The 13834-nt window shown below is 36.3% G+C and overlaps 1 protein-coding gene across 1 annotated transcript in view; it reads right to left on the bottom strand.

Annotated features, from left to right (window-relative positions):
• The window catches only part of carmil3 (capping protein regulator and myosin 1 linker 3), a 193435-nt gene that overhangs the window by 46104 nt on the left and 133497 nt on the right, over positions 1 to 13834 (bottom strand). Inside the window, exons 22-25 of the mRNA XM_059345443.1 lie at positions 11691 to 11759; positions 11189 to 11282; positions 6137 to 6235; positions 5218 to 5337 (exon numbers count right to left, since the gene is read on the bottom strand). Coding sequence (XP_059201426.1) covers positions 5218 to 5337; positions 6137 to 6235; positions 11189 to 11282; positions 11691 to 11759 — 382 coding nt within the window. The remainder of the gene's footprint in view (positions 1 to 5217; positions 5338 to 6136; positions 6236 to 11188; positions 11283 to 11690; positions 11760 to 13834) is intronic.

Below are 13834 nucleotides of genomic sequence, written 5' to 3'. Positions count from 1 at the left end.
CCAATTTCCATGGTTTTCTTGAATAACCAAAATCATTATCAAGAAACCCGTGGAAAATGTCTAGATATCAGCTCTTAATTTAAACTCTTATGAGCTATTTTTGTTGTTATCATTTGAAAACAATGGTCTAATTTTTTTTCCATGACTGCATATGGTTTGTGAAGAATGGATCCAATATTTTCTTTGGCAACTCTAGGGCGAAAAAAATGTTTGTAATCTTCCACTCAAATGGACTAAACTTCCTGCTCTGGTGTGCTGACCAAACAAATTTGGAAACAAATGCTCAGAACGAACTCCTGTTGAGGCTCCGGGTCGATTATAATGTAACGACTGGATCGTTCACAAGCAACCAAACACATTTTGACAAGGATTTAACCACACCAGAGCTCAACTGAAACAGACTTAAATTGTGAAAATGTCCTAAGTGACATAGAAAAAGGAGGTTTGTGACAAACAGATGATTCATCCATGAGCTTTAAAAAAGTTTGGCTGAATTATGTAAAAAAAAAATGTGTTTTTTATGCCTACCTTAGCTTTAAGTACAGCACAAAAATATATATTTTTCTATTTTCCACCACTGATTTAAATATGAAAAACAGGGTTGGGGTTTTAAAGAGGAGATGTTATGCTCATTTTCAGGTTCATGCTTGCGTTTTGGGTTGTTTTTATGTTCAATAAACATTATTTTTCTCATACTATCTGGCTGAATAGAGCTGTATTCACCTTTTGATGGTTGGTCAGTGTTTCTGATTCTTCTCTATCTGCATCACTGTGTCTCTGCACCTTCATTGCAGCTGGAGAATGACTAATTGTTTTTTTCCATCTATATATAATATGGCTTATATATATTTATATATATATATATATTGCATTTCTCCATGAATTGAGTGTTTTGATATTTTTAGAGTATTTACATAGCAATTAATGTTTTAATCTGTTTTACTACTTACTGTAGATGGAAACACCCCCAAGTTCTGTTCGTTTGTTTATAACTAGATAAAAATCTGAAAATATGGATCACAGTGTCTATTATCAAAACGGTGATGACTGTTGTAATGTGATATTGAAATGTGATTCTAAATAAAGACAAAATGTAAAAAAAAAAAAAAGAAGAAAAAAAAAGAAAAAAGGAGGTTTGTCTGCACAGATTTTAGCTAGAAACTGATACAAAACAGAGTTGTAAACTGTTTGGTTCAAGAGGTGCTGGTGTGGTTATTGTTGGTGCTGTGTGAAGCTCATCAGTTTTTTAATTAGTATTTTCTAATTAACATTTTAATGGCAGCAAGACGTGTTACAACCACAGGTTTTACTGTTTCATCTGCGAGTGTAAACCACAACTTGTTTTTGTGTGGATCTGTGTACAGGTCTGGTTTTTAAGGGCTCCTCCTGTTCTAACATACTGTTTATGGATGTGAAAGGTTTTTTTGTGACTGTATTTAAATATTATGCCATGTGTTCATGTTGCCATTGCAACTTTATTCACATTTAATTTAATCTCAAACTACTTTTTGTCGTTGTTTCATTTATTCTGGTGCAGTCGAGGCAACTCTAAATTAAGTTTCCTCTGAGCTTTAAAATTACTTCTGATATTTGCACAGTGCCGTGGATAAGCCTTGATTGACTGGTCGCCGTGGCAACAAGTTGTCAATCACAAGCTCTAAAACATTCCCTGCTTTATAGTCTATTTCACTCTAAATGGCACCATAATTTACAAAGTGAACATCAGGCTGTATCGAAGAAGACGTGAAACTTAATGACCGAGACCATAAACTCTTTGTTTATGTTTACTGAGGCAATAAATCAAGTGAGAAGTAGGGTAATTTTTTTCATAGACTTCTATGCAATCAGACTTCAATCATTCAATCATTTGCAATCAATTCGAGCTTTCAAAAACTGTACTAAAAAACGCATTAACAAATTTGCTTTTAGCCACTTGGGGGCACCAACAACACTCACATAATAATTATCACCTTTTTAAGTTTATATGGTGACTTTTACAGAGAAACACAAGCATTTATTTCATGTTTCTCTGCAATTTAAGCCGCTAAATGCTCCAATATGTTTACAAGCTGCTTTCTAATGCTGTCTGTCTGTCTGTTGTAATGACGGGCATCCAGTGGGTTTATCAGCTTTTTTTGGTGAAAACAGCCGTCTGCTTTGGCTGAAAACAACACCGATGAGAGCCATGACAGCCAAACAAAACATTATTGTTGTGGGCTAGCAGACCAGAACAATAATAATAAAATAAAAAATAGAAAAAAGAGCTTTAAACCTCCATAAAGCTGCAGAGTGAGAGAGATATATATGTGAGGGTTTGTCATGAGCCCAGTCATGTTAATATAACATTATTTATTATGTCCCTCTTAAAGCTGGAGTATGCGGTTTTCTGGAACAGGCAAAAAAAAAAAAAAAATACACTTTTCATGCAGTAGTCTGTACCAGAACCTGTCATTCATTTCAATCATCCCTAGGTCTAGCTAGCTAAAGTTTACAGTCAGGGGAACAAATTATTAGACCACCCTTGTTTTCTTCACTTTCTTGTTCTTATAATTTTGGTCATTATCAAGAAAACGATGGAAAATGTTTAGATATCAGCTCTTAAATTAAACTCTAATGCATGGGTCTCAAACTCGCAGCCCGCGGGCCAATTGTGGCCCTCCTGACGATATTTTGTGGCCCCCACCTTGATATGAAAGTTTAATGTGAGTTTTATATGAATGTCTCTTTACTGTGTTGTGTGTGGAAGGTTAACAAAAGAAAGGCAGCTGTTACCGGAGCGTTTATTATCTGCCGTGTTGTTGTTACCGCAAGAAGTGGAAATGTTATGTATTGTAATTTTGTGTCTTTTTTTGGTAATTTTGTGTCTTATTTTAATAATTTTGTGTCTTTTTTTTTTTTTGTAATTGTGTGTCTTTTTTTGGTAATTTTATGTCTTCTTCTAATAATTTTGTGTCTTTTTTCGTAATTTTGTGTATTTTGGGGTCATTTTGTGTCTTTTGTGGTCATTTTGTGTCTTTAGTAAGTAATTTTGTAATTTTTCAGTCATTTTGTGACTTTTTTTGTAATTTTGTGTCCTTTTTTGGTCATTTTGTGTCTTTTTTGGTCGTTTTGTGTCTTTTTTTTAAGTAATTTAGTTTTTTCTGTCATTTTGTCTCTTTTTTTAAGTAATTTAGTTTTTGCTGTCATTTTGTGTCTTTTTTTAGTAATTTTGTGTCCTTTTTTGGTCATTTTGTGTCTTTTTTTTGGTCATTTTGTGTCTTTTTTTAGTAATTTTGTGTCATTTTGTGTCCTTTTTTGGTAATTTTGTGTCTTTTTTAAGTAATTTAGCTTTTCTTTGTCATTTTGTGTCTTTTTTAGTCATTTTGTGTCTTTTTTTGGTCATTTTGATACTGCCTCCAGCGGCCCCCAGGAAATTTGAGTTTGAGACCCCAGCTCTAATGAGCTATTTTTGTTGTTATCATTATACATGTCCAAACAAATGTACCTTCAGTTGTACCAGGCACTAAAAAAATATATATATATATATATATTAAAAGAAATTGAAGAAACAGGGTAGTCTAATATTTTTTGTCAGTATTGGCAAAACGTTTGTGAGAGAAAATACTGTTTACAAGTCCTGAGCCTACGGCTACTGTTAGCAGAAGGCTAAACTATTGGACTGAAAGTGTTTCTATTAGATTATGGAGTTTATTTACTATCTTTATTCAAGAGCAGGATTTTCAGCTTGAGAGCAGGATTACCAGATTATTTTACTGTTACTCTCTCAAACCTCTTCTCTTGCACTCCAAACTTGCTCTGCTCACCCAGATTTTCTCTCCTTGAGCTCAAAACTGTGTGTTTGCACTCAAAACTTGCTGCTTACGCACATTTTCTTCACTCTCACTTGAAACTTGTGCTCTCATACCGCAGCAAAGAGCAAATAAAATGTGTATAAGCAGCACGTTTTGAATGCAAACACACAGTTTTGAGCTCCAGGAGAGAAAATCTTAGTGTGAGCAGTGATATCTTGAGTGCAAGAGAAGAGGTTTGAGAGAGAGCAGTAAAGCAATATGAACAAAAAAATCAAGTAATCCTGCTGTCAAAATGAAAATCCTGCTCTTAAATAAAGATGGTAAACGATGCATTACAAGCTGTTACAATGTTATGAAATAGTAAACACTTCTCCATATGTGGGCGTGCTGTAAGTGTAGTGAATGTCAAGCATAATAAATTAATATTTTCTCTGCTAAAATGAGTTATTTACATAGCTAACAGAAACATTTAGCATTTCAAAATTAAGTTTGCAAAAGGTTACATTTTGACACAGTTTGGCTACCGCTAACGTTATCTGGGTTGCCAGATCTTGGAAGAGTTTGGCTAATGTTAATACTTCTGTGCTGTTAGATCTCCAGGGAGTTTGTTGCTGAATAAAGTTAATTTTCTCTTCATTTATATGCTTGAAAATGCCATTTCAGTGTCAAACTGTTCTGAATATATGTGGTTTGCGAAGGATGGATTCAATATTTACTTTGGTGACTCTGGGGCGAAAAGAAAATCAGGTATAATCTGTGATCAATTTCACTTCTCCCATTGGAAAGAATTGACACAAGATATGCAGCTAGTCTCCAGATACAGATACAGAAGTGATTTATTCATGAGCTTTAAAAAGTTTTGGCTGAATTATGTAAAAAAATGTGTTTTTTTATGCCTACCTTAGCTTTAAGTACAGCACAAAAATATATATTTTTCTATTTTCCACCACTGATTTAAATATGAAAACAGGGTTGGGGTTTTAAAGAGGAGATATTATGCTCATTTTCAGGTTCATTCTTGTAATTTTGGGTTGCTTTTATGTTCAAAAATCATTATTTTTCTCATACTGTCTTGGCTGAATAGAGCAGTATTCACCCTTTAATGGTTGGTCAGTGTTTCTGATTCTTCTCTATCTGCATCACTCTGTCTCTGCACCTTCATTGCAGCTGGAGAATGACTAACTAATGACTTTTTCCTTCTATATATAATATAACTTCGACATCACAACATTATAGAAGTCAGGCTCATTTAAAGGCACCGTTTCTGAATACAGGCGATGTGCATTTCTCCATGAATTGAGCGTTTTGTATTTATATAGCAGTTAGCAGTTTTTTTTCCACCACTGATTTAAATATGGAAAAACTAAAAAATAGACAAGCGGCTATGCTACAGGAGTCATTTTAGTTTAAATGTCAGTCTACTCACAGCTCTGGAGTCTCTGGCTTCTTTGAGGATCTGTCTGGCCGTCTGGACCTCTTCTCCTTCCTCACAGCCTTTCAGGACACACACCTGCTGCTGCACACGCACACACAGACGCTCCATCACCTGCACACACACAAAGCACAAACAAACACATGAATGCACATAAACATATCAGTCAATCAAACTTTGTATAGCACATTAAACCAAAATAAAACCAGTTCAAACCAGAATAAAACCAGTTCAAACCAGAATAAAACCAGTGAAAAACAACTTAAAACCAGAATAAACGAGAATAAGTTAAAAACCATTTAAAAACCAGAATAAAACAAAGTAAAACCAGAATAAACCCTAGTTCAAATCAGAATAAAACCATTTAAAACCAGAATAAAACCAGTTAAAACCAGAATGAAACCAATTACAACCTCCATCCAATTATAAACAAAGCCCAAACTGAGGAAGCTCCATCTCAACATGGAGGAATTACGGGAGGCAGCTTAGAAATTAATTAGATAAAATAAATAAAAATAAAGTAAGGTAAGATAAAATAAGATAAAAACAAAAGTTTAAAAAAGTAAAAAATTAAAATAATAAAAAGTAATAAAGCTAGATTAAAAAATGTGAAAATAAAAATTATGAAAAAAATAAATTATTAAAAAGTAAAGCATGATAAAATATATACATATGAAAAAATAGACTAATAAATAATAGCAAATAAATAAATAAATAAAAGGAAAACATGTTGTAACATTAAGATGCATGAGCAGAAAAAGGTTTAAAATGGTTCAAGTAAAAGCCAAATTAGAAAGATAGGTCTTATATTTGCTCTTAAAACATATATACAAACATGTTGGAGTAATGCATATTAAAATAATAAAAAATAAATAAAAATCTTGACTTGTTCACCATCATGTGCATCACGTACCTGTTCGGCAGTGCTGGTGACGAGGCCCTGGTGCAGCCGGAGAGCCTGTTTCTGAGAGAAACGCTGAGTCTGGTTGTTCCTGAGCAGTGCACGCTGGATCTGTCACACACAGAGAGAGACACACACACACACACACACACAAAACAGGAGAGGAGTGGAGATGACAGGTGTTTACAAAGCACAGTGTGGAGGAGACAGGAGACAAGTCCATTTGCATGGTAATAAGAAGACTGGAGAGAGTCCTGATCCCCAGAAATAAACGGGATGCCTTTGATTTATTTTCTTGACTCAGCAGGTGGAAGTGTTCACTGCTTAATCATCTTCTGGAAAGGAAAAAAAGGGGATAAAGGGTTCCTCAAGGACTTAGGGAGATTTGCAGACAATACGCAGACAAACAAGAACCCTAACCCAAATAAAAGCTTCATACACTACATATGAGCACTTTAGATAAGAGCGAGGCAGTGATCCGTTTGGCTCGTTCTGCAGCATACACTGCAAAAAATATGAAGCTTACCAAGTATTTTCTTGTTATATCTAGCAATAATTATATTGTTTTGAGTAGAAATCACCTACACTGCAAAAAAGCCAACTTGTGGCGTCCCGGTGGCTCACACCGGTAGAGCGCTTGCCATGTGCTGCGGCGGAGCCGGGTTCGAATCCGGCCTGAGCTCCCTTTGCTGCATGTCTTCCCCTCTATCACCCCCTTTCACTCTGTCACTATAAATAAAGCAACAAAAATGCCCAAAAAATAATCTTTAAAAAAAAAAAATAAAAAAAAAAGCCAACTTGTATTTTTTGGCCTAAAACAGTGATTTAAATTGGTAAAACTTGGAAATATAAATTATTGACATTTAGGGCAATAATGTAAGTTAGAACAACAAAGGAAGCCAGTTGTCTGCTCAAAAACAAGTTGGTGAGTTGTTGTTACTTATATCTTTAAGTTGGGGTTCACAACAAGGGACAATAGTTCTGATAACTCTTATTTCTTTGTTGTGAAATGCAGGAAAGCGGTGAAATTCATTAGCAAAAACTAGCGGCTAACTGATGTTAGCGGCTAACTGATGCTAGCCGCGCTGCTTGTTACAGCAACAAGAGTAGCCATTAGCGTATCAATGCTAACTCAAAATTGTGTTTTTTTTGCACCACAATTTTTGCAGTGTACTGACCAGAGCTTTATGTGCTTATATTAGTATTATTATGTGCTTATTTAATTATCTTATTGTTTAAAGACTTGTTTTTAGGTTTGACATTGTAAGCTTTTTCATGCTTTTCAAGCTATTCAACTGTTGAATATGGTGAGATTTTACCTAAAATATTGGTTCCACTTGAGAATTTTAGTTGCATGTAGTTTGAATGTTATTTCAAAAGCATTTTCTACCACCAAAGCATGCTCGTTTCAAGTATTGCTGGTTTATTTTAATGTTACTTTAGTTGGGCTTTTCAAGCCACAATTGCTCAAAATAAGTATATTTGGATTTATTTCAAGACATCATTGGTTTTTCCAGTGCCTAGATATTTTTACTTATTTAAATAATTCTTTCAAAGAAAAATGTACTTACTGCACTGGCAGATAATTTAACTTGTTTCGAACATGTAGTTGCGTAACCCTCTGGAGTCCATCTATTTATTGAAAAAACACGTTTTATTTATAGTAATAACTTTATTTATGTATGATAAGTAGACAAGCTGAGAAAGCCAGTTGAAAGTTCAATCATAGGAGCTTTCACAGTCTGCAATTTATGTTTCTAGACCATTTTTAAAATGTGAATTTCCTTTCTACAATGAAAACTATTACTATTTTTAATTTACATGCAAATAGACTGTTTTGTAGTTTTCTTTGTTATTTTTTCTGCTGTTTTTGTGTGTATAAATGGTAAAAAAAAAAAAAAAGGTACATTTCCACAGAAACCTGTGTCTTTTGTTTGTATTTTGGGTTCCTGCCAGCTTTATACTTTAATTAAAAAAAAATGAAAAATCTGACTGTCAGCCAAGATTGTTTGGAGAAAAAGGAGTCATGCATGTGATGTAAGGACAGACTGACAGAAATGAATGTATAGGAAGTTGACAAATTTGAAGCAAAATCTTGTGGACTTCAGAGGTTTAATTCTAGTTATTTATTTCTTATTTTTTGTCAGTTGGTTTTCGCAGAGTATCTATTTCTGATGTTACAGTCAAAATATATTAAACTGGTGTACAAAAAAAAATATACTGTCAAAATAAGTTTTTTTTCCAGTGTTTCTGGAGATGCATCAGAAATGCTCCTTTAGCCTCCGAGTCTCTGGAGAGGCAGGATGTTGTGTGTGACTGAGTGACAGCTGAGCCGCCGGGGAAATGGAGTTTGACATGCAATGTAAACAGACTTGCTCTGTTAACTGCAGCTTACAAGCCAAGTGACAAACAGCATTTAGTTTGCAGTGGGATCGACAAAAATGACCACACCGTTCAGTATCTAAATGACAGACCTTTATGTATTCAGCTATCCCTCCTGGAGCAATGTTAGCACTTCTCTTAAGGATATTTAGTTCATTTAAACCATGGGTCTCAAACTCGCGGCCCGCGGGCCAATTGCAGCCCTTGTGACGATATTTTGTGGCCCCCACCTTGATATGAAAGTTTAATGTGAGTTTAATATGAATGGCACTTTACCGTGTTGTGTGTGCAAGGTCCCTTTAATTATGTTTTTTTGGTAATTACGTGTCTTTATTTGGTAATTTTGTGTCTTTTTTTAGTAATTTTGTGTCTTTTTTTGGGTAATTCTGTGTCTTTTTTGGGTCATTTTGTGTCTTTTTTAAATAATTTTGTGTTTTTTTTGTCATTTTGTGTCTTTTTTTTGTCATTTTGTGTCTTTTTAAAATAATTTTGTGTTTTTTGGGGGGTAATTTTGTGTGTTTTTTGTCATTTTGTGTCTTTTTTAAGGAATTTAGTGGTTTTTCAGTCATTTTGTGTCTTTTTTTGTTATTTTGTGGGGTTTTTTGGTAATTTTGTGTCTTTTTCTGTCATTTGTATCTTTTATTAGTCATTTTGTGTCTTTTTTTGGTCATTCTGATACTGCCTCCAGGGGCCCCCAGGTAATTTGAGTTTGAGACCCCTGATTTAAACTGTGTAAGATGAGATATGTATCGAGGCATAAAGGAGATAATGTTGTCTGTTTGCACACAGTCTTAGTCTCTTTTGTGTCTCTGTTGGAAGCTGCTGTCAGTAAATGTCACTGTCATGCTGATGAGGGGAGGTTACTGCCTGCTTTATGCAAATGTCTGAAATTAAATGTTTTAATTGGCTGTATGAAGAGAACCTCTGTGATGACACAGCCAGATAACGGCACAGAGACACATAAATGAACAGACGGGGCACCACTGTGATCACAAAATAAAAATGTGAATGGGCACTGACACTGAATGACATCAATATTCAGAGCACATGTGGTGCAGCGAGAACAAGCAGGATGTTAGCTGTGAGAGAGATCAATCACTTTGCTGTTTGGGGTTTTAAAGCGGACATATTATGCTCATTTTCAGGTTCATGCTCGAGTTTTGGGTTGCTTTTATGTTCTAAAAAAACACATTATTTTTCTCATACTGTCTGGCTGAATAGAGCTGTATTCACCCTTTGATAGTTGGTCGCTGTGTCTCTGCACCTTCATTGCAGCTGGAGAATGACTTACTGTTTTTTTCTATCTATATATAATAGCTTCGACATCACAACATTATGGAAGTCCTGACGGCTCATTTAACCATTATGTTGCGGGTCAAATTGACCCATTTCAAGTTTAAAAATCTAAAATAAAAAATAGTTAAGTATCATTTCAAAGGTTACATTCCTGAAAAATAATTAATATTTCATAGTTTTAATGAAAACTATAGCTGATTAAAAGATTTAACTTGGTGAAAGTGGAGAATTATATTAATATATTATGTTACAGCAGTTTTTTGGTGCCGACATTTTTGTCCTCTAAGGGTTAAAATACGGTGGCCCTGAGAGCTCAATGCGCACATGCAAAACACAAAACACAAGCAAATTGAAAAAAACATCTTCATCAATTTGACAAGACAAGCGCAGCATTTTGCAAACGCGCTCCAAAGACCACAACACACACAAAAAGAAAAAGTGCTGCAAATAGGCCACAACACAACAGAAGTGTTTCCAGAGGACACTTAAAAGTGATGCACACTGGACACGCTTGATATTATCACGTTATTTGAAGATAATGATAATTTCACGTTATAACGTTATATGTGAAATGATCACATTATTTCATGATAATGATATTTTCATGTTATAACGTGATATATAGCGTTAGCCCGCTAGCCCGTATCAATTAAATTGCAATCGAATAAATGAATGACACACATTTTAGTTAGTCTCTGTCAATGACAACGAGTTGGTCTTGCTAGCCTGCTAACATTAGCATGCTATCAATGGCTAACATTAGCATGCTATCAATCGCCAGCTAGACGTGTGCATCACTTTTAAGTGTCTTCTGGAAACACTTCTGTTGTGTTGTGGTATTTGCAGCGTTTTCTAAATGCTGCGCTTGTGTTGTCAAATTGATGAAGATGTTTTCTCAATTCGCTTGTGTTTTGTGTATTTACATGTGTTTTCTTAAGTTGCAGTTGCTCTGAGCTATCAGGGCCACTGTATTAAAGTATCTCCTCCTTATACTTTAGACTGAAAGAGACTAAAATGTTTTGCCTCTGATATAAATATGACATAAACTGCAGCACTGTATCGGGTATTTAGTGGTTCAGTAGGCATAAGTAATCTAATTTGCATTGTACTGTTGAGATATTGCAACAGAAATATTCAGAGGGCATTAGAAAGTCTCACACAAGTAATTGTCTTTCCATGCAAACTTTCTGTGTGCATACAGGCTTTCCACTGTATAATCATCTATCACAACATCAACATTTAGTCATTACTTGCAATGCAAATGCAAATGAAAGTCATTCATCAAACCCATGAGTCATCATAATCATAATTGCCAGGTAATGTTGTTAACTATGCATCTTTTATAGCATGATGCAGCAAATGTAAACATCACAAACTGGGTCTCACCTTGGTCAGGGCTTGGTCGGTCCTCTCCGGGGCGCTGCGGTACGCCTGGGTGACATCACTGAGGGGGAGGGGCATGTACTGGAGGGTGAAGTTGCTTTTTAAGGAACAGAAAGAGAGAAAAAAGATAATATTACCCTTTTGCAATAACAAACTGCAAAGATTATGATGTTAATAAGAACAAACAGGAAGCACCCAGGGCACTTTTTAAAGAACTCTCTTCAATTCCCCTTCTAATACGCACATGCACCCACACAACCTTGTACACACATAAACACAAACTTCACACCCACGCACGCTTAAAAAAACCTGACAGTTTGACTGGCATTCACGTCAGGCGACTGATGAAACACTGTGTAATAGTAAATATGTACAGAGATGGTAATCTGCCTTTCATATGGGTCTCTCTCTGTGTGTGTGTGTGTGTGTGTGTGTGTGTGTGTGTGTGTGTGTGTGTGCAGCCCCTTTCTAACGTTTTATTTTTTTTATTCTGTGTTCGTCTTACTGCTCCAGCGCCCTCGCCACATCTTGGAAGCCTGTCGCTGTGGTGTTGTTGCGATCCCACGTCACGCTCCTGAGAGGGATCAAACCGGCAGGAAATAGGGAAAGACGGGCACAGAGAGGGAGGAGAAGAAGAAGAAGAAGAAGAAGATCAGACACTTTCTAACGCTCCTAAAACACACACACGCATCACAGTTAATGCACTTATCTGACAGAACAGAAGAGGTGACTCATGTTAATTTATCAACATCAGAAAAAAATTAAAAATGTAAAATAAAATTTTAAAATACTCAATGTCATATAAAACTATTGTATTTTACGTGTAGATTTTCCCGATGTACGTAAAAAAAAGTTTTAACACGCATTTATTATGAAAAACGAGGGAATTATCCTCATTGAACCATGATCTGAGTTTTTAATGAGATATAAACAATGATTATTGGGAATTTTTTGGTTTCTGATCCTTTTGGATAATTAAACATGCAACGTCAAATTGACCCACGGACATTAATGCTGTTCATGAGAAACGAACAGAGAAACCATGCAGCTGCACAAACGCATCACATTTGTCGGGACTTTCTCTCCCTCTCCGTGCCTAGAGTGAGTCCGTATCAAAACATTAAGAATGCATGAACGACTGCCATGCAACTAATGAGCTTCTGTTATTTCGCAGTGCAGATTCTCCACCTACACTCGGCACTGTCTAACTCCTGTTTTTAATATATCACTCATTTTCAGACCCTCTTTTCCCTTTCAACCGTCCTCCTCCTCCTCCTCCCTCCATCTCTCCTTCCCTCGACTCGCTCTGCCCTAGAAATTCAATCAGCTAAACCCAAATCTCACTCCTTAGGTGGTCTCCCTCTCCCTCTCCCTCTCCCTCTCGCTCCCCCACACTGCAAAAAAAGAAAAGTTGGGTGAACTCAAAATTTCAAGGCAACAAACTTCGATAAAATTTTAAGTTGGGACAATTAAACTAAATATTTTAGGTTTATTTTTGTGTTTGCTCAACTCTGAATTCAGATTTTACGATTACAATTTTACATTGTAATAACTTTTAATCCTTACTTGTGCTAACTTCTGCAATGTGCTGAATTGGCACGATTGTAACGCCACTATGAAATCTCAGCTAATGTTGCGACCGCAATTTTGAGTTAGCATTGATAACGTAATGGCTACTCTTGTAGCTGTAACAAGCAGCGCCGCTAGCATCAGTTAGCCGCTAGCATCAGTTATCTGCTAGCATCAGTTAGCCGCTAGCATCAGTTATCCGCTAGCATCAGTTAGCCGCTAGCATCAGTTATCCGCTAGCATCAGTTAGCCGCTAGCATCAGTTATCCGCTAGCATCAGTTAGCCGCTAGCATCAGTTATCTGCTAGCATCAGTTAGCCGCTAGCATCAGTTAGCCGCTAGCTTTCGCTAATGAATTTCACCTCTTTCCCGCATTTCACAACAAAGAAATAAGAGTTATCAGAACTATTGTCCCTTGTTGTGAACCCCAACTTAAAGATATAAGTAACAACAACTCACCAACTTGTTTTTGAGCAGACAACTGGCTTCCTTTGTTGTGCTAACTTACATTATTGCCCTAAATGTCAATAATTTATATTTCCAAGTTTTACCAACTTAAATCACTGTTTTAGGCAAAAAAATACAAGTTGTCTTTTTTTGCAGTGCATCCCCTTCCTAACTATCTCCCTCTCTAGTCCATATCCAACCGTTTTCCCCATCCGATCGCTCCCATCTACCCCCCGTCTCGCTCCTGTCCTCCTTTACCTCTCTGCCTATCTGAGAGTTTCCATCTGCTCCTTCCATTCCTCCACCTCCACAACACACGTCTCTTCTTTTTCTGGTGCAATACATTGTATGCCTGAAGGCCATTTCCCCTCCCTCCCCTGATTCTCCTATCCCTCCGACTCCTCAGTCTTACCTTCTTATCTCCTACATGGTTCCCCTCCTCTATCTCTGCAGCACTGCATTGAACTCACTGTTCTGCCTCGGAGCAACCTCACTATATCCTCTCCTCCAACCATACCCAACATGTTCATTTTCTCTCTGACCCTATTCTCACATCTGTCCTTTAACCCTCTGATGCTTGATGCAACATGGGTCTAAAGCAGGGGTCGGCAACCTTTATGGGCAAAAGAGCCA

Source organism: Centropristis striata, chromosome 11 (assembly GCF_030273125.1).
Source record: "Centropristis striata isolate RG_2023a ecotype Rhode Island chromosome 11, C.striata_1.0, whole genome shotgun sequence".
NCBI lineage: Eukaryota > Metazoa > Chordata > Actinopteri > Perciformes > Serranidae > Centropristis > Centropristis striata.
The sequence above is the reverse complement of the archived record's forward strand: the minus strand, read 5'-3'. Positions and strand labels throughout refer to the sequence as shown.